The 17,603-nt window shown below is 58.1% G+C and overlaps 1 protein-coding gene across 3 annotated transcripts in view; it reads left to right on the forward strand.

The window, feature by feature from the left end:
* GRM4 (glutamate metabotropic receptor 4) overlaps positions 1-17,603 on the forward strand; it is a 52,654-nt gene that overhangs the window by 17,900 nt on the left and 17,151 nt on the right. For all 3 annotated transcript variants that reach the window (XM_074564210.1, XM_074564212.1, XM_074564211.1), the window contains exons 3-6: positions 83-299; positions 11,891-12,026; positions 14,514-14,668; positions 14,968-15,108. In XM_074564210.1, the coding sequence (XP_074420311.1) occupies positions 83-299; positions 11,891-12,026; positions 14,514-14,668; positions 14,968-15,108 (649 nt within the window). The remainder of the gene's footprint in view (positions 1-82; positions 300-11,890; positions 12,027-14,513; positions 14,669-14,967; positions 15,109-17,603) is intronic.

Raw genomic sequence — 17,603 nt, forward strand, 5'->3', positions numbered from 1 at the left:
GCATGGGCAAGGCGAGGGCATTGCAGTGGGGTGCAGAGCACCTCTTTCTCCTGACACTTTGTCTTTCCCCCCTCCATCCCAGATCCCCCAGATCAGCTATGCGTCTACCGCGCCGGACCTGAGTGACAACAGCCGCTATGACTTCTTCTCCCGCGTTGTCCCATCCGACACCTACCAGGCCCAAGCCATGGTGGACATCGTCAAAGCCCTCAAGTGGAACTACGTCTCCACCTTGGCCTCTGAGGGCAGCTATGGTGAAAGCGGCGTGGAAGCCTTCATCCAGAAGTCCAGGGAGGATGGTGAGTGGGTTTCTCCTGGGATGGGAGCTCGGTGTGGGCTTTGGAGCAGCTGAGACTGGAGGAGAAAAGGCAATGGATGGGGATGGAGAGATGCGTCTGGTTGGACTTCTTGGCCAATCTTGGGATGATGGTGCATGAGCCGGGGTGATGGCACGGTTTGGAGGATGAAGCTGGGGTGGTGCGTGTTTTGGGGTTGCCCTGCTCATTGCAAGGACAACGTGGTGTCCAGCAAGGATCCAAGCTCTCCAGCAAGGATTGGGACCCGCAATCCCAACCTACCTCTGCTTTCCAGAGCAGGCTGCTTTATTGCTGCCAGCTCTTTTCAGAAAGCATCTCGAGATCCCGTTCCCTGCTCACCAGGAGACCTCGGATGGCTGCTGAGCCATCTAACCCCCTCCCTCTGCTGCTGAGCCACGGCGCTGGGCGCGTTTCAGAAGAAAAGACTTTTAGAAATACTCCCAGGTTTTAACAGAAAATAAAGTTGGCACCAACGTGCGCTTCGCCCAATTTTAGTGGAATTATCCCCGAGGGCAGGTGTTTTAACTTGTCTATAGGCTTTGGACAGGCGTAAAGTCCCTGCTCAGCAAAACTCTTTGTGAGGATTTGTCTGGAGCCAGAAAATGTTTTGCTGACGGGAGCGGTGGGATGCTTAGGGGGGGATTGGGAGCCGCGAAGGAGCTCATGGGTACGCGCTGGTGGCCGACCATCGATCCTGGGACTGGCTGGGATGGTGAGGACCCCGGGATAGTGCTGTCGTGGGTGCTGTTACCGTGAGCCCAGGGCTGCCCCGACACCCCGCGGCAGAGCACCGGGGTCCCTCCTCGCTCTGGCATTGCTTCGCCTCCGCAGCATCGTGTGCACAGGGTGAGACGGGAGCTAAAGAGTGTTTTCTGAGGCAGTTAAAACCCCGCAGCGCGCAGGCTGCTGCCTATTACTGGCTTAACTGTATCTGAATGGCACATTAAGTTCTGGCAAAATCGGTGGGACACCAGCCGATCTGGAGCTAGTCAAACTGCGTTATGGCCTTATAAATGGATAAAAGGAATAAAAACTTCTAGGTGACGAGCTCCTAATCAAAGCCCTATAAATAGGAACAGCGTTAATTCTGTCTCGCGCGCGCGCCCTGGCACTGGGAACCGGCTGCGCTTTTAATATGCGGAGAAACCCATCTGGGGATTCAACCTGGAATCTGCTCTTCAGGATTTTAACTTGAAAAGCAGAATATTTTCACGGGGCTGTGGTTTTTTGCAAGGAGGAGTGCGTGGGGATGCTTCGGAGTAGGCGGGTGCGATGCTTGTTGTACGGCGGGGCGTGGGACGTGCTGCCTGTGCGCCCCGTGATGGGGATGCGGGTGTGAGCGGTGCCGGGGTTGTGCCTGCATGTGACAGGTGGGATGGCGAGTGGCTGCAGGGGACGCAGGGGGCTGGAGGCGGGGAAGGTGCCGTTGGGTGCCTGGCAGGTCTGGGGGAGCTGGATGGGGTACACCGTGGGATGGGGTATCCCACGGGATGGGATGCTCTGTGAGATGGGGTGTACCCCTTGGGGTGGGGTACATCTCAGGATGGGGTACCCCACGGGATGGGATGCCGTGTAAGGTGGGGTGCCCCACGGGATGGGGTGCCCCTTGGGATGGGATGCCCTGTGAGATGGGGTACCCCTTGGGATGGAGTCCGTCTCGGGAGGGGGTATCCCATGGGATGGGATGCCCTGTGAGATGGGGGTACCCCTCAGGATGGGGTGCCCCACGGAAGGGCTGTGAGCAAAGGTCTGGGTTCATGGCTCTCTTAACGGCTTCGCCACTGACCCGACTGGGGTTTGTGAGTGCTAACAGCAGCCCCATCTGGCTAGCGGTGCTAATGAGATTCTCATCTGAATACAGGAGCAATAAGGGAAAGCAGCCTTTTATGGGGGCGGAGGGGCATTTTTTTGCATTCTCAATTGTTTTCCCACCCCAAAAAGGGAGTTTCCTTGCCCGCCTTGGGCTGGCAGGTCCTGCCCCGTGGGGTGCCCAGAGCAGGGCTGATGGGACAGCTGGGTGACATGGGGAGGTGACGATAATACTGGGTTAATCAGCTTCGTTAGCCTGTGCCTGGCCCTGTTGTGCCCTTACCCCGTAGCAAGCACGGCTGGAGGATGCTCTGCCATCCCATCCACAGCTGCTGCTCCCCTGGGATCCCGGTGCCGGAGGAGCGGGCTGATGGCACGGGCACGATTCGAACCCACGCTCCTCCTCCATTAAGCACCAGTAAGGAGCGGTTGTCGTGACTGGTGGTCCCGCTGCAGCACGAGCGCTTCTTCTTCGAGATACCTGTGGTTACCGCAAATTCCTCTAACCAGATGGTTAATGATATGACGGTGTAATTGCAGAGTAAACGAGTGTACATGGAGTCGAAATGCACGCGTATTAATCTGGGGCTGAGGCAGTCCTGTAATTTGTGTATCCACATAACCCAGCGATTATGTGCATTAGTGATAATTTAGTTATCAAAAAGCATAATTCCACTGTAATTGCGGTATAACAGCGGCGTAAGTGCAGCCCGTGCGTTATCAGCAGTAACGCTGCTCCTCTGCTCGCGCTGCGGGAATACGTTTATTTACAAGAGCCGCTGTGCATCAGCCCGAGCGCGGCGCCCTGGGGCAGCAGCTCTCCCCGGGGTGGGCTCCGAGCTGCTCCCTAAAGCATCGCCCCTGGGAGGAGGGAGCGCTGGGGGTCAGCCTCATTCCTTCACCCTTGGAAAGTAGCTCGGCAGGCATGAATAACGGCATGGTTGGACCAACAATGTGCTTTTTCTTTCCTTTTTTTTTTTTTTAATTTATTTTTCTTCTTTTTTTTTTTTTTTTTATTTGAGAATCCCCCAGCCTTGCCCCCTGTGGTGGCACCTGCAAGGCTGGAAGGAAGAGCCAGCCTGTGCCTGCTTCACCTTTCAGTCTTTCCCCCCCTAAAACCACCAAATACCTTTACACCAGCGCAGACCCACTGGGAACAGGTGAAGGATCCGTCCCCTTCTTTTTTAGCCCGTTTGTCTACGCCTGGCTCTCATTTGCACCTCTCCGGCAGCGTAAAGGCTCCTCCGATTTATTGCTGCTTCAAGGTGCCTCCAGCCTGTCCAAGGGAATGTAAAACGGCTGTTGGTCGACTCAGGATCTGGCCCCCGCGTTGGGCTTGCCAGCACTTTACCCATGACGGGGTATTTATGCCGGGGGGAAAGAGCCAGCCAACGCCGGGCTCAGGGCGAGCATCTCCCTGCTCTCCTCCGGAACGGCGCTGCGCTTCATTTTTCATGCCAAGCTTGAGTCTTGCGAGTCGGTTTTTATTTCCATCAGGCAATAACGCTCATTGCTGTAGTTAGCAGTTAGCAGTCAAGCTGTTTGCTTTCTGATGCATTATCAACTTGACCTTCAGTTTCAATTCTTAGCGAAGCTTCGCGTTGAAGCCTTCGCCGTTGCGGTGGAAAGTGGTTCTGCTCAAAGCGACCCCTCCGCCGGCGGGGGGAGAAGGGACTCGCCCTGGGGACAGGTTATTCTTGCAGCCAGGGCTGGCCCTGGGCTACCGAGACAGACCGACCTGGGTGGGCCATTATATCTCATATTATATAGTAATATATCTTTTGTATATATTATATCTTATTGCAATTATACTGTTGGCCCCTGGTGATTGTTGGGGGTGGACAGTCCTTATTCACAAGGGCGAAGGGTTTTCGGGTGGTAGCGTTGCAAAGATGTTGTGTCTGCAAAGGGTGACTTTTCTTTGGCCGTATTTAAGTGTTTTAAGTGCTGCCCCCAAAGCATCCTGCAAAGGCAGTGTGTCAGCTGGTGTCCCCAAGGTGCAAGGCGGTGTCCCCAAGGTGCAAGGCGGTGTCCCCAAGGTGCAAGGCAGTGTCCCCAGTGTCCCCATCCCCTCTGGTACGGCATCTCTCCATGGCGTTGTTGCGGTGGATGGCCCTTTGCCTCTGCGTGCGTTGACGTCTCCGCTGTCGCCGAGCTCTTGGAGATGAAGGATTAGATTTATGTTTATGCAATTTAGCTGGTGAGCACGGCACGTTATGCCGCACGCCGTAATGTGCAGCGCTCGGTTTTGTGAAGAGGGTAATATTTCCAGCCAAACGCAAGACTCCTTAGTCATGTGTCTGGATCAATTTTACACTGTCATCCCCCCGCCCCCCATTGTCTTATCCTTCGCTGAGTTTTCTATATTTTTAGTTAAGAGGCTGATATATATTTGTGATGCATTTGTTCATCCCCATGTAACATCCCTGGCTGTGTCTTTCTGGTTTTAACTGGGTTCATTACTTTTGGGTGATGCATCAGGGTGTCACCCCCAAAAAGCCGTTCCCGTGTCTTCAGGCATAAGCGAGCATCAAACGTGACTTTACAGCAGATTTGTATATGCAAACCTGCACGTTGCTAATCCTGGTTATTTGCTGGCCTTGGGGATCGTCCCATCCTGCGCCCTGCGGATGCCGTCCCCGTGGGACAGCTGGGATGGACGGGAGGATGATGCTGGTGGGTACCTGCCCCCGGTACCTCCCAGTGCTGTTTGCGGGGAGTTTTCCCCCCGCCATCAAAGCGTGCGGGAGTGACCTTCAGCCCCGCGACAGCGAGGTGTGATGAGCGGTAGGGCAGAGCAGGGCTGGCGATCCAGCTCCCTTTCATCCCCGAGGACGGCTGTTCTTGTGCAGTCAGCACTCAATTACCGTGGCTCACCGGAGGGCTGTTATTTGCTGCCAGCGTCTCGGCTCCCCAGCCAAATCCTCCCATTCAGCAGCCGCCACAGAGCTGCGTGTTGTTTTGTGGCACGATGCCGAGAGCCCGAAGAGTCCCCGCTCTGCGGGAAGGCTGGGGTTTGGGTGAATCTTTTCCTGGGGGGGGTTTCTGGCATCTCTTTTTCCCTGCGGGGCTCAAATGGAGCATCTCCGAGCATCACCTTTGACGTCGCGGCTCAGGAAGGGTCCCTGACACCCACTGGCCAAAATCATGGTTATACCCATCCCCTGAGTTTCTGTGCTGGTCTCTGCCATCGCACCCCCTGCCCAAAAATCAGCGCCAGCTCTTGCTGGATGCGGCACCTCTTTGTGCTGGACGGGGGCAGCCGAAGGGACAGGTCTGGTCATTGAGGCCCCGCTGCCATCGCCACTCTGTATCCTGAAACTCTTGCAGGCTCCTCGGAGGCAGAAACCGCATTTCGTGGATTATTTTCCAATTTCTTTCCCCCCGCTACTTCTTTTCTTTTTGCTACTGTCTACATTGTGTACCCCAATACAGCCTGAAGGGAGGCGTGCCTCAGTTTCCCTGCCCTCCAGCTGTTGGCTGGTGGGTGCAAAGTGTCCTGCAGGCTGAGACTGGGGAGAGCCAGAGCTGAACTGGGGCTGCTGGGCTGGGAAAAGGCTCCCTCTAGCCCCGTGGCTCGCTCCATTTGCTGGCTGAAATCTGCCAGTAAATAATGCTGCCCTGGCTCTTTGCTCTGCTCCCTGTTTTCCCATCTCGCAGCGCTCCCTTTGTGCGCTGGAAGCCGGGAGGGAGGCGAGCGGGGCCGGACAAAGAGGAGCTATTAGTTGCGGCCGAGGTTGGCGCGCGGGCTCTGGCTTGGAGCCCAAACCTGGGCTTTGGAGGCTGCCCGAGTCGATATCTTCCTCTTTAATATTTTTGGTGTGTGTTTGGGGGGGGTGCCCGCGGGCTGATGACATGGTCTGGGTCATGCCGGGGAGATGCTGGTGGCTCCGCGCAGCTCCCAGTGAGGTCCAGTCTGAGATGGGAGACGCAGCCCTGGGGGATCGGTGAAGCAGAGATTAGGAGTGATAAGCTAAATTATTATGCTAAACGAATAGAGAAGCTGTCATTGCTTTTGAGACTCATCTTGCGCTTCACGCCCCAGCTCCTGGACTCATGTGGTGGTGGTGGGGGGGGTCTCTGCTGCAGAGAATAAACTCTGACTGCAGCCGTGCTCCCTTCGCAGAGCAGTAGATGGGGGAAAGACTGTGAAGTCTTGCTATAAACCTCCCCAGGAATCCCAAAGTCTCCTGGCTCTTCCCAGTTCAGGGCTGGAGCAGGTTGAGGGGGAAGGAGACGCAGGCCAAGGGGCAGCTCGCCCGCAGAGGCGCCGGGGGGCTTGACTCCCCTGAGTCCCTGATTAGGTCTTCAGCAGAAGATCCTTCCCACGGACACCGTCTGTGGTGTTATTACCTAAGTGAGAGACTTGATTTTTCTGCTCCTTGGCATCCCACTCCAGGCCCTGGGTTCGAGCTGAAGACTTGCTTCCCCCCCCGCTACTTCTTTTCCCCCATTGCGAATTCATTAATTACTGATTTAGCCCGGCAATGCAGGCAGCTGAAAAGCAGGCGCAAATTGCTCAGATTCATAATGTCTGATGAGATTTCAAAACACTGAAGAGCAGCGTCTGAGCTGGTTCCACGGATGAGGCAGGCGGTGAGTGCCGGGAGCCTCTGGTGACGGGGACGCGTGGCGCAGAGCCCAGGGCACCCAAGGAGGGACCCGCCATCCCCGAGGTGGGACCAGGCTGTGAAAACACAGGGTTCAGGGAGCTGCCATTGCTCCCTGCCCTGCATTCCCAGGCGGGAAGGGGCAAGATGCCCACCTTGCAGTGCAGTGCAGTGCAGGAGTCCACGAGCTGAGATGCGGCTGCACCAGGGGATGCGTCGGAGCTGGTTTTGGGTGACAAAGGCACATTGGTGTCCCCAGGCACACCTGAGCTGGTAGCAGAGGCACTTTGCCAGTGGTGGAACTGGGACTGGTACGATTTTGCAGTCTTCGCGCTGGGTAATCTGGGAATTGCTCTCATTAGGGCTCTGCCATGACAAAGGAGACTTTTCTTTGGCCACATTTAAGATTTTAAGTGCTCCCCCAAAGCATCCTGTGAAGGCAGTGGGTGTCAGCTGGTGTCACCAAGGCGCAAGGCAGGGCCAGCAGCGGGGTGTCGCCAGCGTCCCTGTCCCCATCTCCTCTGGTACACATCTGTGATGGGACCCGGGCAGCTCCTGCCATGCCACGGGGACGTTTCCCCATCACACCTGGCTTGTGTGCAGTACCCGTGGGACGTAGGGAGCCTCCCCCAAACTGCAAAGCCACTTGTTGCTGCGGTGTTGAGGATGGATAGGTGGGTGGACGGATGGACGGATGGTGCAAACCCTGGCCCTGTGCAGGACATCCCCTGCTGCGTGATTAGAGCAAAGCACACCGATCCTGCGATGGCACAGGAGCTTTGCCTCTGCGAGGCCACAGAGCCATGTCCCTAATGACTTCTCCTCTAATGAGTCGGTTCCTGGAGGCTTTGAAGTGACATGAATAATGAATCCCGGGGCAGGGGAGCAGCCAGCCGCTCGCCAATTAAGACTCTGGGCTTGGGAATCTCATTTAGATGGCTGGGGTTAGGCAGGGGAGGCCAGGAGCTCGCAGGGGAGCCATTGGGTGCTGCTTGCAGGAGTGGGGCTGTGGGGAGCCCCATCCCCTCCTCGGTATGCCCCGGGGGAGCACGTCGTGGTGGGGGGGACTCGCACGTTGCTGTTCCCAGCGTGGTTGAGCCGGGCCCGTGCTCATCCAGTGCTTCACAGCCGCCGGCACTGCGGGGAGCCCCGGCAGAGCGCTCCCTGATTGATGGTGTACGTTAGCGCCAGCAAAAGCTTATTATCTACCTGCAATCAAGAGGGCACTTCAGCATCGCGCTTCCCGGAGCAGCTGCGCTCCCACCGAGCCCGTAATGGTGGAGATTAAACCCTGACCTGTGTTTGACAACACGCATTAACCCCACCTTAATGAGGAGAGTCCCCGAGGCACCCATCGAGCAGCCGGGGGGGTGCCGGGGGAGGCTGCGATCCCGCCGGGCTGGGGGCGATGCTGGGGGGAGGGATGGGGCCGTGTGCTTGAGGGGGGCACAGGCAGCGGTTTGCTCCCAGTTTGCCCCCAGTTTGCCCTGCCCGGGGTGGGGGTGGTAGGCTGACAGGCAAGCTTGGCAGGGCAGGGATGGGTACACGGGGCTGTTGGGTGGCACTGGGTGCAGACCCCTGTGGTTTTGTCCCTGGGGCTGAGGTGGGACGCGGGTGCAGACGTGTCCCCGCTGGCCTGGCTCCCCGGGGTTGTTTGCTGGAGGATGAGTATCTGTTCCAAGTCCCGCCTGGGTGAGACAGGGTGGCCGCCACTTATTAACCGGGGTGGGCTCGTTACAGCGAGCTCTGGCAGGCGGCAGAGAAAGGACTGCAAGTGGCCATGCTGGGCACGCTTGGCCACCTCCCGTAATTACATCCCCACCATTTCACCCTCCCTGTCGGTCTCCGCTTCCCCGGATGCGGGCTGCTGATCATTTCATCCTTGGTTCTTGCAGCAGCCTCCCTGCGAAGCTGCTGGCTCTGCCGTGGTGGGACCGGGCTGCCACCGCTGCAGGGGCTCGGGCCAGGAGCCGACAGCAGCTCTGGGTGCTCCCAGACCCTGGGGCTGCAGCTCCGGGTGCCTGGTTGCTGCCCCAGCCCATGGGAGGTTTGGAAATGGGTTTGAGTTGGGTTTTCAAGGGTGTTTCTTGCTGCAAGCGCCCTGCATCCTGCGCTGCCATCCACCAGTGATGGTGCGCACGGGATCTCATCTGAGCATCCTTAAATTGGGTGCCAGTCTCCAAGCTGTCTCTGGCAGCTGGCTGTGGGGTGCTGCCCTGGTCCTGGAGGCTTTCCCCACTATTCCCGCTCCTCTTGGGTCCTTTTCCAAAGCTAAAAGAGGAAAGGGGTCCCTGTTCCTCACCTCCTGGCTTCTCTGAGCCAGCCTCTGGCCCGAGTCAGGGAGTGATGCTGCTCCGTCCCGCAGGAGGAGGGAGAGCAGCCGCCTCCTCCCCATCGCTGCCGCCACCACCTCACTGTGATTTCTTGCTTTAAAGAAGTGTTTTGACTAAATGGATTTTTGTGCGAAGGCAGTAGGAGCATCACTTGGCAAATCCCCCTGCCCGCTGCGGCGCCCGGGGGCCATGAATAATGCAGGCGCTGGGAGCCTGGGCTGCTGGAGGTGAGCGGGGCTGCCCCGAAATGCCCAGCTCTGCCCACCCCAGCCACCTGCCCCCGACCCCCTGACCTCTTCTTTCCTTCCATTATTGAGAAGATTTCATTAATTAAGAAGATAAAAACGTTCAGTAGTGGTGCCAGCATTGGTGCATGGGCTGGAGGAGGGTGCTGCGGGAATGGGGGGGGCACCCCAACCCTCCGAGGGCTTTCAGCTGGGCTGGGTTTGTGTTATTTTTAAGCCTGGAGAGACCCGATGGGCTGGAGTAAACTGTAGGGTCCAGCCAGGGGTTGCAGACATCCATGTCCATCCTTGAGACAGTTTTCTCCCAGCATCCAGCCACTTTTTTGGGTCTTCATCCCCTCTTTCCCCTCCCACTGGCCTGGCCGCATCCTGCTCGCGTGCTCCACGCTCTCCAGCCGCTGCGTTAATAAGGGTTTCATTACGTCCTAATTGCCCATATCCCTTTTTTGTTACATTCCTCATTAGTTTGATTTAATGGGGCTGCCGAGTAACTTGGTCATTTCTGAATTGGCATCGATTTAGTCTCTTTTCTTATTTATTTATGGGCCCATCTCCTCTGCCTCCCCCTCTTCCCGTGCCTACAAGAAGACGGTCCCTGCCACGAGCTCACCCAAGGCCACTTGCTGCCCCTGCAAGTGCCACGGGATCCTGGAGATGCTCAAAGTGGCTGGTTGGGGCGAGGGGGATAAAACACTCGCGGAGGACCCCAATGCAGAGCCTTGCTGCTGTGCCGGGAAGGTCTCAAAGCTGGGTTTGCCCTGGCCGTACTGGGATGGAGCCGGTGCTGCGTGCCCAGGACCCCAGTGTCCCTGTGCCACACACTCGTGGGCACCCATGTGTGCGGGTGCATGTGCCGTGGTGGGACGTGTGTCACGGCGTGTGCCCTCCCCGTGGCCACACGAGCCCGGAGCAGAGCACACGCAGCACGGGAGCCTCGCGGTGTTGGTGGCCAGTGGCACGTGGGTGTGTGCTTGTGCCAGCCCCAAGCTGTCCCTCGCCTGTGCACGCACCCGCCTGCCTGCGCCGGGGCTTTTGGAAAGCTCTTGTGTTTGCAAACTGCTGCTTTTGTTGGATTTTTCTCCTTTTATTGCCATGGAAACTGTAATTAAGCTACACCGGCTCCTTAGCCAGAGCTCTCGTCCCTGGCGGCACAGCCGGTGCCACCCTGGCCTGGCCGGGGGCTCGGTGGTGACTGGAGCCGAGTGTCCCCCCGGGCAGGGATGTGCCCGTCCTGCCGGCGCTGCCTGCTGCTGCCTGTCTCGCCTGGCTGATCTGTCTGTCCGGGAGTCTGTTTATCCAACTCCCTCCTCTCCATCCATCTGGCTCCCCATATGGGAAACAAACAGCGAATTGGCCCAATTTCTTACCACAGGAAAAAAAAAAAAAACAACCCATGATAAAATCCCCTCTCCACGGCTGGGCTGGGGGGCGCTGGGGGCGATGCCCCCCCGGCCAGCGGGTGTTATCCCCATGTCGTTAGGTTCCAAGGGGTCAAATTACCCCAATTTTCCTCCAACCACGTGGGAGGGAGTGAACCCTCCCATCCCCGAGGCCTCCACCTTGGTCCCTGTCCCCGTCCCATCCTGCCCCTGCTCCTCTCCAGGGCCATAAGCTGGGAAATCTCTCCCTGCCACCGTGTGCTAATTACTCTGACCTTTGCTTAAGCGGGGATCTTTTAGTGGCAGGCGAGGTATCAGCTGTGTCATTTACTATGCAAATCGAGACCATCAATTACATCCAGAAGGTCCCGCAATGTTTAATTTTCTCTCCCATCTCTCTTTTTATTGGCATCTGCAAAAATGCAGGAGCAGGAGGGCTCTGGCTTTTCGGAGCTGGAGGCTGGGAGCCCAGCAGCCCTGCGTGGGGACTCTTCCAATTGCCAGCTTCCGCTTGTCTCTTTTAATTTTAATTAGCTGCTTTTGCAATCACCCCGTGGAAAACTGGGCTGGGAGCTTGGCCGGTGCCACAGGGATGGGAATAAAAGCCTTTGCAGGGCCAGGCTGCTGTCTTGGGGACGATGGGCTCGTGCTGGGGCTGCAGCCCATCGTCTCCTCTTCCCGCGGGCTGTCTGTGTGGGTATTCGGCCATTGCGTGTGCAGAGCCCTTTGGAAAACCCAGTCCTGGGCTGGGGCGGGGGGCTGGCGCTCGGAGCTGGCTGGAAAATCCTCTCCGAGATGTCGGGATGGGACGGAGTGTCTGTCCGGGGGCCGGGGCGTGATGTGGTTGTGGCTCGAGATGACAGGTACTCAGTGGAGCGGGTGGGAGGGAAGGCGATGCAGAAGGGCTGAGCTGTGGGGGAGAGGAGGGATGAAGGCAGCGACCCCGGAGAGGAGGTGTAAGGAGGGGACTCAAGTGCATGTCCTGTGGGGCTGAATGGTGGCCAAGGGGGCTCTGGGATGGTGGGCTGTGGGGATGGCACGGTGCCGTGGGAGATGATGGCAGCGGGGCCAGAGTGTGGGTGAGCTGGGGAGCCCCCGATTGCCTGTTGTGGGGCTGAGGAGCCCTGGGAGTGGGGCTGTCCCCAGGGCATGGGGACTCGCGGGGGTGTCTCAGTGCCGGGGCTCTCTCTGCCGCAGGGGGGGTGTGCGTGGCCCAGTCCGTCAAGATCCCACGGGAGCCCAAGCCGGGAGAGTTCGACAAGATCATCCGCCGCCTCCTGGAGACTTCCCACGCGCGGGCCGTCATCATCTTTGCTAACGAAGACGATATCAGGTGCGGAGAGGCAGCCTGGCTGGGAGGGGAGGTGGGGGTGGGGGGGCGAGTAAATGCACTTCAGGGCACCCACACCGAGCCTGACGTGTGTGCTCTACGCGTGCTGCTGGCCGGGACTGGGATGCGGGATGCTGATGGCAGGAGCTGGGCACTGCAACGGAAGCCGACCACGGCTACAGATGTGTCTGCAACGTGGTGTAGATGTGTCACGCAGTGTGGCACGGCCACGTCTGCAGCGGGGAGAGGATGCACCCCCCAGCGTGGCAGGGACACGTCTGCGGCAGGGACCCACCAGAGCTGACTTCAGAGCGGCCACCTGGCACCGTGCTGCCGTCAAACCACAGCAACACAGAGCTCAAAGGAGGAAAAATCCTCTTTCTCTTGCCTTTGGAAACCCCCGCTGTCACAACCTGGCTGCTTCACGCCGCTCGCGGGTGGGTCGGAGCTGGCGTGGGGCCTCGCTGAGCAGGATCCAGGCGCCAGTTCTGCTTTGCTCTGCAGCTTCAGCCCCCAGCATAGAAGAAGAACGGGTCTGGGGGGGTCTTTTATGGACCTCCCCCTTGCTGCCATGCCTGCCCGGCGGGGCTGGGGACGCAGCCACATTCGAGGTGATGAGCTGCTCCGCAGGCGAAGCGACATCTCGCAGCTCCCGTTGTTTATGGAGCAGAGTGATTCACATGGAACTACCCCTGATTTCCTAAGTATCTAATTTATTAATCAGCAAACATTATGTAAATGTGGGTAAACTGCGATTTTAAATCAGTTTACATCAGATGTGCAAACGCTCCGAGTTTCTTTTTTCCTTCCTTAATAGAAATGTCTGCAAACCTGACATTTACGCGGGCGTGTGGTGAGAAACGGGGGATTTACCTCGCTGTGTAAATGGCAAGCCCCATTAACTGGGGTTTGTAAACATTTACCCATCCGAATAGGATTACGTCCCGTGAACAGTGGTTTACACACACCCACCTCACGGCGGGTAAGCGTGGATTTACCCTGGGGCACAGAGACTGCTGTGATCCCCACCCTCGTGCTGGCTTGGGCTGCGGAGCCGGGAAGATGGTGTGCTGCCTCTCCCGAAATGTGCAGGGCCGTGCTGCTGGGATGGACGGGTCCAGGGATGGAATTCCTGCCTGGCTCGGATCGGGTGTAAATCACCCGTCTCACAGGAACATCCTCGATTTTGCCCTGGGGAAATCCTGCCCCGCACAAGGATCACGGGCAGCTGGAGGTGCTGCTTGTGCTGGGAGAGGGACAAGGACCGCCGGCATCTGGAGATGCTGCGTGTGTTTGGAGTGGGACAAGGACCGTGGGCATCTGGAGATGCTGCGTGTGTTCGGAGTGGGACAAGGACCGCGGGCAGCTGGAGATGCTGCGTGTGTTCGGAGCGGGACAAGGACCGCGGGCATCTGGAGATGCTGCTTGTGCTGGGAGATGGACACGGACCGCAGGCATCTGGAGATGCTGCCTGTGTTCGGAGTGGGACAAGGATTGCAGGAAGCTGGAGATGCTTCTTGTGCTGGGAGTGGGACGTGGGCTTTGCTGACCCCCTGCCAGGAGCTTGGGGCGACCCGGGATGAGCACGGAGCAGCCGGCACGGCTCCCCGGCTGCTTGCTGGCCCCCGGCTCCCAGAGCACGCCTGCCTCTCCCTGTCTTGTCTCCGCTCGATTTGTATGGTTTGTTTTTTTCCTTATTATGCGTTTCAAACACCATCTGGACTTGAAATGATCAGCTCCCGATGGCGGGGGGTGAGTCACAAACCTGCCTCCTCGCTGAACGGGGAGAGGGGGAGATGAAGCTGCCCCGGGCCCCGCTCCCACGGGGCTGGGGACCCACACAAGCCCCCGAGGGGACAGCGAGCCCTGGGAAAAACGAGTCCGGAGGGCCAGATCCAGGAAAGCTCCCATCCACTGCTACGGATTTTTCTGAACTGGCTGACGCTGGTGGAGCGTGCAAGTGTGTGTGGCTGAGCGTCTGGCCGTGATGAGGGATGCTCGGCAGGACGGATGGCTTCTCCAGCTCCCCACTGCTGCTCAGCTGCCCAGTTGAGCCCAGTTTAGCTCTTGCCTGGGCACTGGTAGCACTGGCTGGCTCTCTCCCGTGCCTTGCAATGCTGATGGGAGCCCACGCGCACTTTCCAGTGCTGCTGCTTTTCCTGCCTGCTGCGGCATAACCTGATTTTTTTTTTTTCCCCCCTAATGTTGGGTAATTAAGGGGGAAATTCAATTACCAGTCAGCAAATATGCAAATGAGGCAGGAGAAGCAGCCTGTGTGCTCGGGCTGGGGAGGACAGAGGGTGTGGGAGCACCATGGTTTGATCTCATGAATCTGTATGGACCGGGTTGTGCCTGGTGCCGGCTGAGTGCCTGGAGCAGGAGATGCAGGCGGTGCCGAGCCCTGCCCCGTGCCAGCATCCCTGCTTCCGTGGGGCCAGACACGAAGCCGGTGCCCCGGCGAGCGCCAGCGCCTGTTGCTTCTCTCGGCAGAAGGGTGCTAGAGGCGGCCAAGAGGGCGAACCAGACGGGCCACTTCATCTGGATGGGCTCGGACAGCTGGGGCTCCAAAATTTCCCCCGTCCTGCACCTGGAGGAGGTGGCCGAGGGCTCTGTCACCATCCTGCCCAAGCGGGTCTCTGTCAAAGGTAAGGGGCTGCGCTCGGTGGGGTCCCTCTTCCCTGGGTTGGCTGTCCCCCGCGATGGCATCCCCTAAACCACAAGGTTTTGGCTTTGAAACACTGTATTTTGCAGTGGGCCTTTCCTGAGTGGGTTTTCCAGCCTGCAGCTTTGCCCGGGTGGCAGCTGGGACACGAACCCACCGTACCTTTGTGTGTCCCTAGACCCCATTGCTCACGAGACCCTCCTTCCCCTCTTTTGGGGGGTTTTGGGCCATGTTAAGCATCTCTCTGCCATCCCAGAGATTTGTCCCCTCTTCCCCGGGCAGGTTTCGACCGCTACTTCTCCAGCAGGACGCTGGACAACAACCGCCGAAACATCTGGTTCGCTGAGTTTTGGGAGGAAAATTTCCACTGCAAGCTGAGCCGGCACGCGCTGAAGAAGGGCAGCAGCATCAAGAAGTGCACCAGTAAGAGCTGTGGGGATGCTGTGGGCGAGTGGAGCCTCGCGGGGGAGGGTGTGCTGCTGTATCACACGGGGTGCAGGGGGACGTGAAGGCGATGGCAGAGAGCCCAGGGCAGGCGTTAGAAAAGTTTCGCTTTCCCCTTATGGCCTTTCAGCCCAGCCATGTCCCTATTGCTCCGGAGCTGCCAGCCCAGCTCCAAGGCAGTTACGTGACAATTAATGCTCCGTGCGTGGCGGTCTCGGTTGTGAGTGTGGTTTTTTCGGACTAAGCATCAAAGGCAGGTGGGAATTTGGGGAAGGCTGGAGAAACGCCGGGGGCTTCCGCGGCGTGGGGAAGGTGGGCGATGCAGAGCTGCTTGCCTGCACGGGCGCTCGGGTGTCTGCTGGGCTCGTGATGGCGGTGAGTGGCTTAAAAGTGGACCGGAGTGCTGCACAAAAATGCTTTTGTGCATCCCAATGCGCTGTGTGTGCTTGAGGAAGCGTGTGGAGCCTGGGTGGTTTGTGTGCGTGCAAAGGCACCGTCCCCGCGCAAAGCTCCCAGGGCTGCTCCCTCTCACACGTGCTTCTTGCACATCGCCCTTCCCTTGGCCTCGTCTTCTGCGGGTACAAAGCCACCCAGAACTGGGGGGTTTGGGACTGAGTTCTGCGTTGTTTCGCAGCATTTGGACTACTGCTTCTTCATAAAATCACAGAACGGCTGGGGTTGGAAGGGACCTCTAGAGATCATCAAGTCCAACGCCCTGCCAAAGCTGGGTCACCCAGAGCAGGTTGCACAAGAACGTGTCCAGGTGGGGTTTGAGTATCTCCAGAGAAGGAGACTCCACCATCTCTCTGGGTAGCCTGTGCCAGTGCTCTGCCACCCTCAAAGTTATAGAATCATAGAATAGTTCAGGTTGGAAGGGACCTCAAAGATCATCTAGTTCCAAGCCCCTGCCCTGGGCAGGGACACCTCCCACTAGACCTGGCTGCTCAAAGCCTCATCCAGCCTGGCCTTGGACCCCTCCAGGGATGGGGCAGCCACAGCCTCCCTGGGCAACTGGTTCCAGTGTCTCACCACCCTTACAGCAAAGAATTTCTTCCTAATATCCAATCTAAATCTACCCTCCTCCAGTTTGAAACCGTTCCCCCTCGTCCTGTCATTACGCTCCCTGATCCCAAGTCCCTTCACAGCTTTCTTGGAGCCCCTTTAGGGACTGGAAGGGGCTGGAAGGTCTCCCCGGAGCCTTCTCTTCTCCAGGCTGAACCCCCCCAGCTCTCTCAGCCTGTCCCCACAGCAGAGGGGCTCCAGCCCTCGGATCATCATCAAAGTGACCCTCTTTCCCCTCATGTGCTTGGCAGAAGCACTGTTGTCCTGTGGAAGGCATGAAGCCACCGGTGCGTCCTTGCTCCCTGGCAAGCAGCTCCTCTCTCACCTGTGCAGGCTAAAAGTGGGGTGCTTGCAGAGAAGTGACCCCAGTTGATAGCGCAGGGTCAGGGTCCAGCTCGTACCCGTGCCTGCAGGGAAGGTGCTGCCCCACGGGGGGGTGCGGGGGTGCCCGGAGATGGCAGCGGTCGCCCTGGGGTGTTGCTGGAGCAGTGTTTGCCCGTGTCTCCTTCCAAACTGCTTTGCTGCCACTCCACGCAGGAAACCTTGTCCCAGCAGAGCCTGATCCGGGCTCCCTTTTCACCCCCCAACTATGCATTTTTAGCCATTTCCAGCTAAAAGAGACTTGTAGGGATTAGTGCAATAAACAAGGCAACCAGGGGATCTGTCTTGCTGACAGCGCTGCTGCCGAGGTGATGGTTGGAGGCTCCAGGAGGTGACATGTTTACTGAGAGATGGGAGAGATTTACTGCCTGCCTGGCACCGCCTGAAGACTGATAACGCCGCGGCGGCTCGCAGGCTGCGACGTGGCAGGACTTGGGGACATTTGCGCGTCCCCCCCCCCCGTCCCCTTGGGAGGGATGTCTGTGGAAGCCGTGGTGTGCCAGCAGGCGGATGGACCTGGCCGTGCCTGGAAAGTTTGATCATTAAGGAGTTTTTTTTGTCCCCATTTCACTGCTGAGGATGAGAAGGAGTAGGGAAGTGATTGTGCCTCTGTGAGGCCTCACCTCGAGTGCTGTGTTCAGTTCTGGGCCCCTCTGTACAAGAGGGACATTGAGGTGCTGGAGCGTGTCCAGAGGAGAGCTACCAGGCTGGTGAGGGCTCTGGAGACCAGGTCATATGAGGAGAGGCCGAAGGAGCTGGGCATGTTTAGCTTGGAGAAGAGGAGGCTGAGGGGAGACCTCATTGCCCTCTACAGCTCCCTGAAAGGAGGGTGCAGAGAGGTGGGTGGTGGCCTCTTCTCCCAGGTGAATAATAACAGGACCAGAGGAAATGGTCTGAAGCTGCGGCAGGGGAGGTTTAGGTTAGAGATTAGGAGGAATTGCTTTACTGAAAGAGTGGTCAGGCACTGGAACAGCTGCCCAGGGAGGGAGTTGAGTCACCATCCCTAGAGGTGTTTAAGAAACGTGTAGATT

This window comes from Larus michahellis, chromosome 21, assembly GCF_964199755.1.
Source record: "Larus michahellis chromosome 21, bLarMic1.1, whole genome shotgun sequence".
Lineage (NCBI taxonomy): Eukaryota > Metazoa > Chordata > Aves > Charadriiformes > Laridae > Larus > Larus michahellis.